The 428-nt window shown below is 65.4% G+C and overlaps 1 protein-coding gene across 1 annotated transcript in view; it reads left to right on the top strand.

The window, feature by feature from the left end:
• Positions 1 to 114: 114 nt before the first annotated feature.
• KIFC1 (kinesin family member C1) overlaps positions 115 to 428 on the top strand; it is a 7,970-nt gene continuing 7,656 nt past the window's right edge. Inside the window, exon 1 of the mRNA XM_006032297.3 lies at positions 115 to 217. Within this exon, the coding sequence (XP_006032359.1) occupies positions 115 to 217 (103 nt within the window). The remainder of the gene's footprint in view (positions 218 to 428) is intronic.

Genomic DNA, 428 nt, shown 5'->3' with positions numbered 1-428 from the left:
CCCCCCGAGGGCCCCCCCCCGGGCTTGGCCGTGCCCCCAGCCGCTCCCAAGACAGGTAACCCGCCTCCCGCAGCTTCCCAGCGGTGCGGGGCTGGGGGCTTAGGGAACTCGGACATGGGCGGGAGGCCCCGGCGAGCTGGGTGTCGAGGGAAGATGGCCGTTGTGGGTGCCTGGACCACCCTGGGGGAGCCTGTTCCAGCCCCTCCACGCTTGGCTTGTAAAGAAGCTTTTTCTTATGTCTAGTTTGAAGCGATCTTCGATCAGTTTGTGCCCGTTATTTGTCCTCCCCTGCGGGGCTTGGTGAATAGATGTTCCTCCAAGCCCCAATGTACTTATAGGATGCCACCAAGTTCCCCCTGTGCTGGCCTGGCCGGCTGGGCTTCCCCACCACAATCTGCGCCCCCCCCCCCCCCCCCACCCCCCTCCTC

The sequence above is a fragment of the Alligator sinensis genome, unplaced genomic scaffold, assembly GCF_000455745.1.
Source record: "Alligator sinensis unplaced genomic scaffold, ASM45574v1 scaffold634_1, whole genome shotgun sequence".
NCBI classification, from domain to species: domain Eukaryota; kingdom Metazoa; phylum Chordata; order Crocodylia; family Alligatoridae; genus Alligator; species Alligator sinensis.
This window is presented reverse-complemented; position numbering and strand designations above follow the sequence as displayed.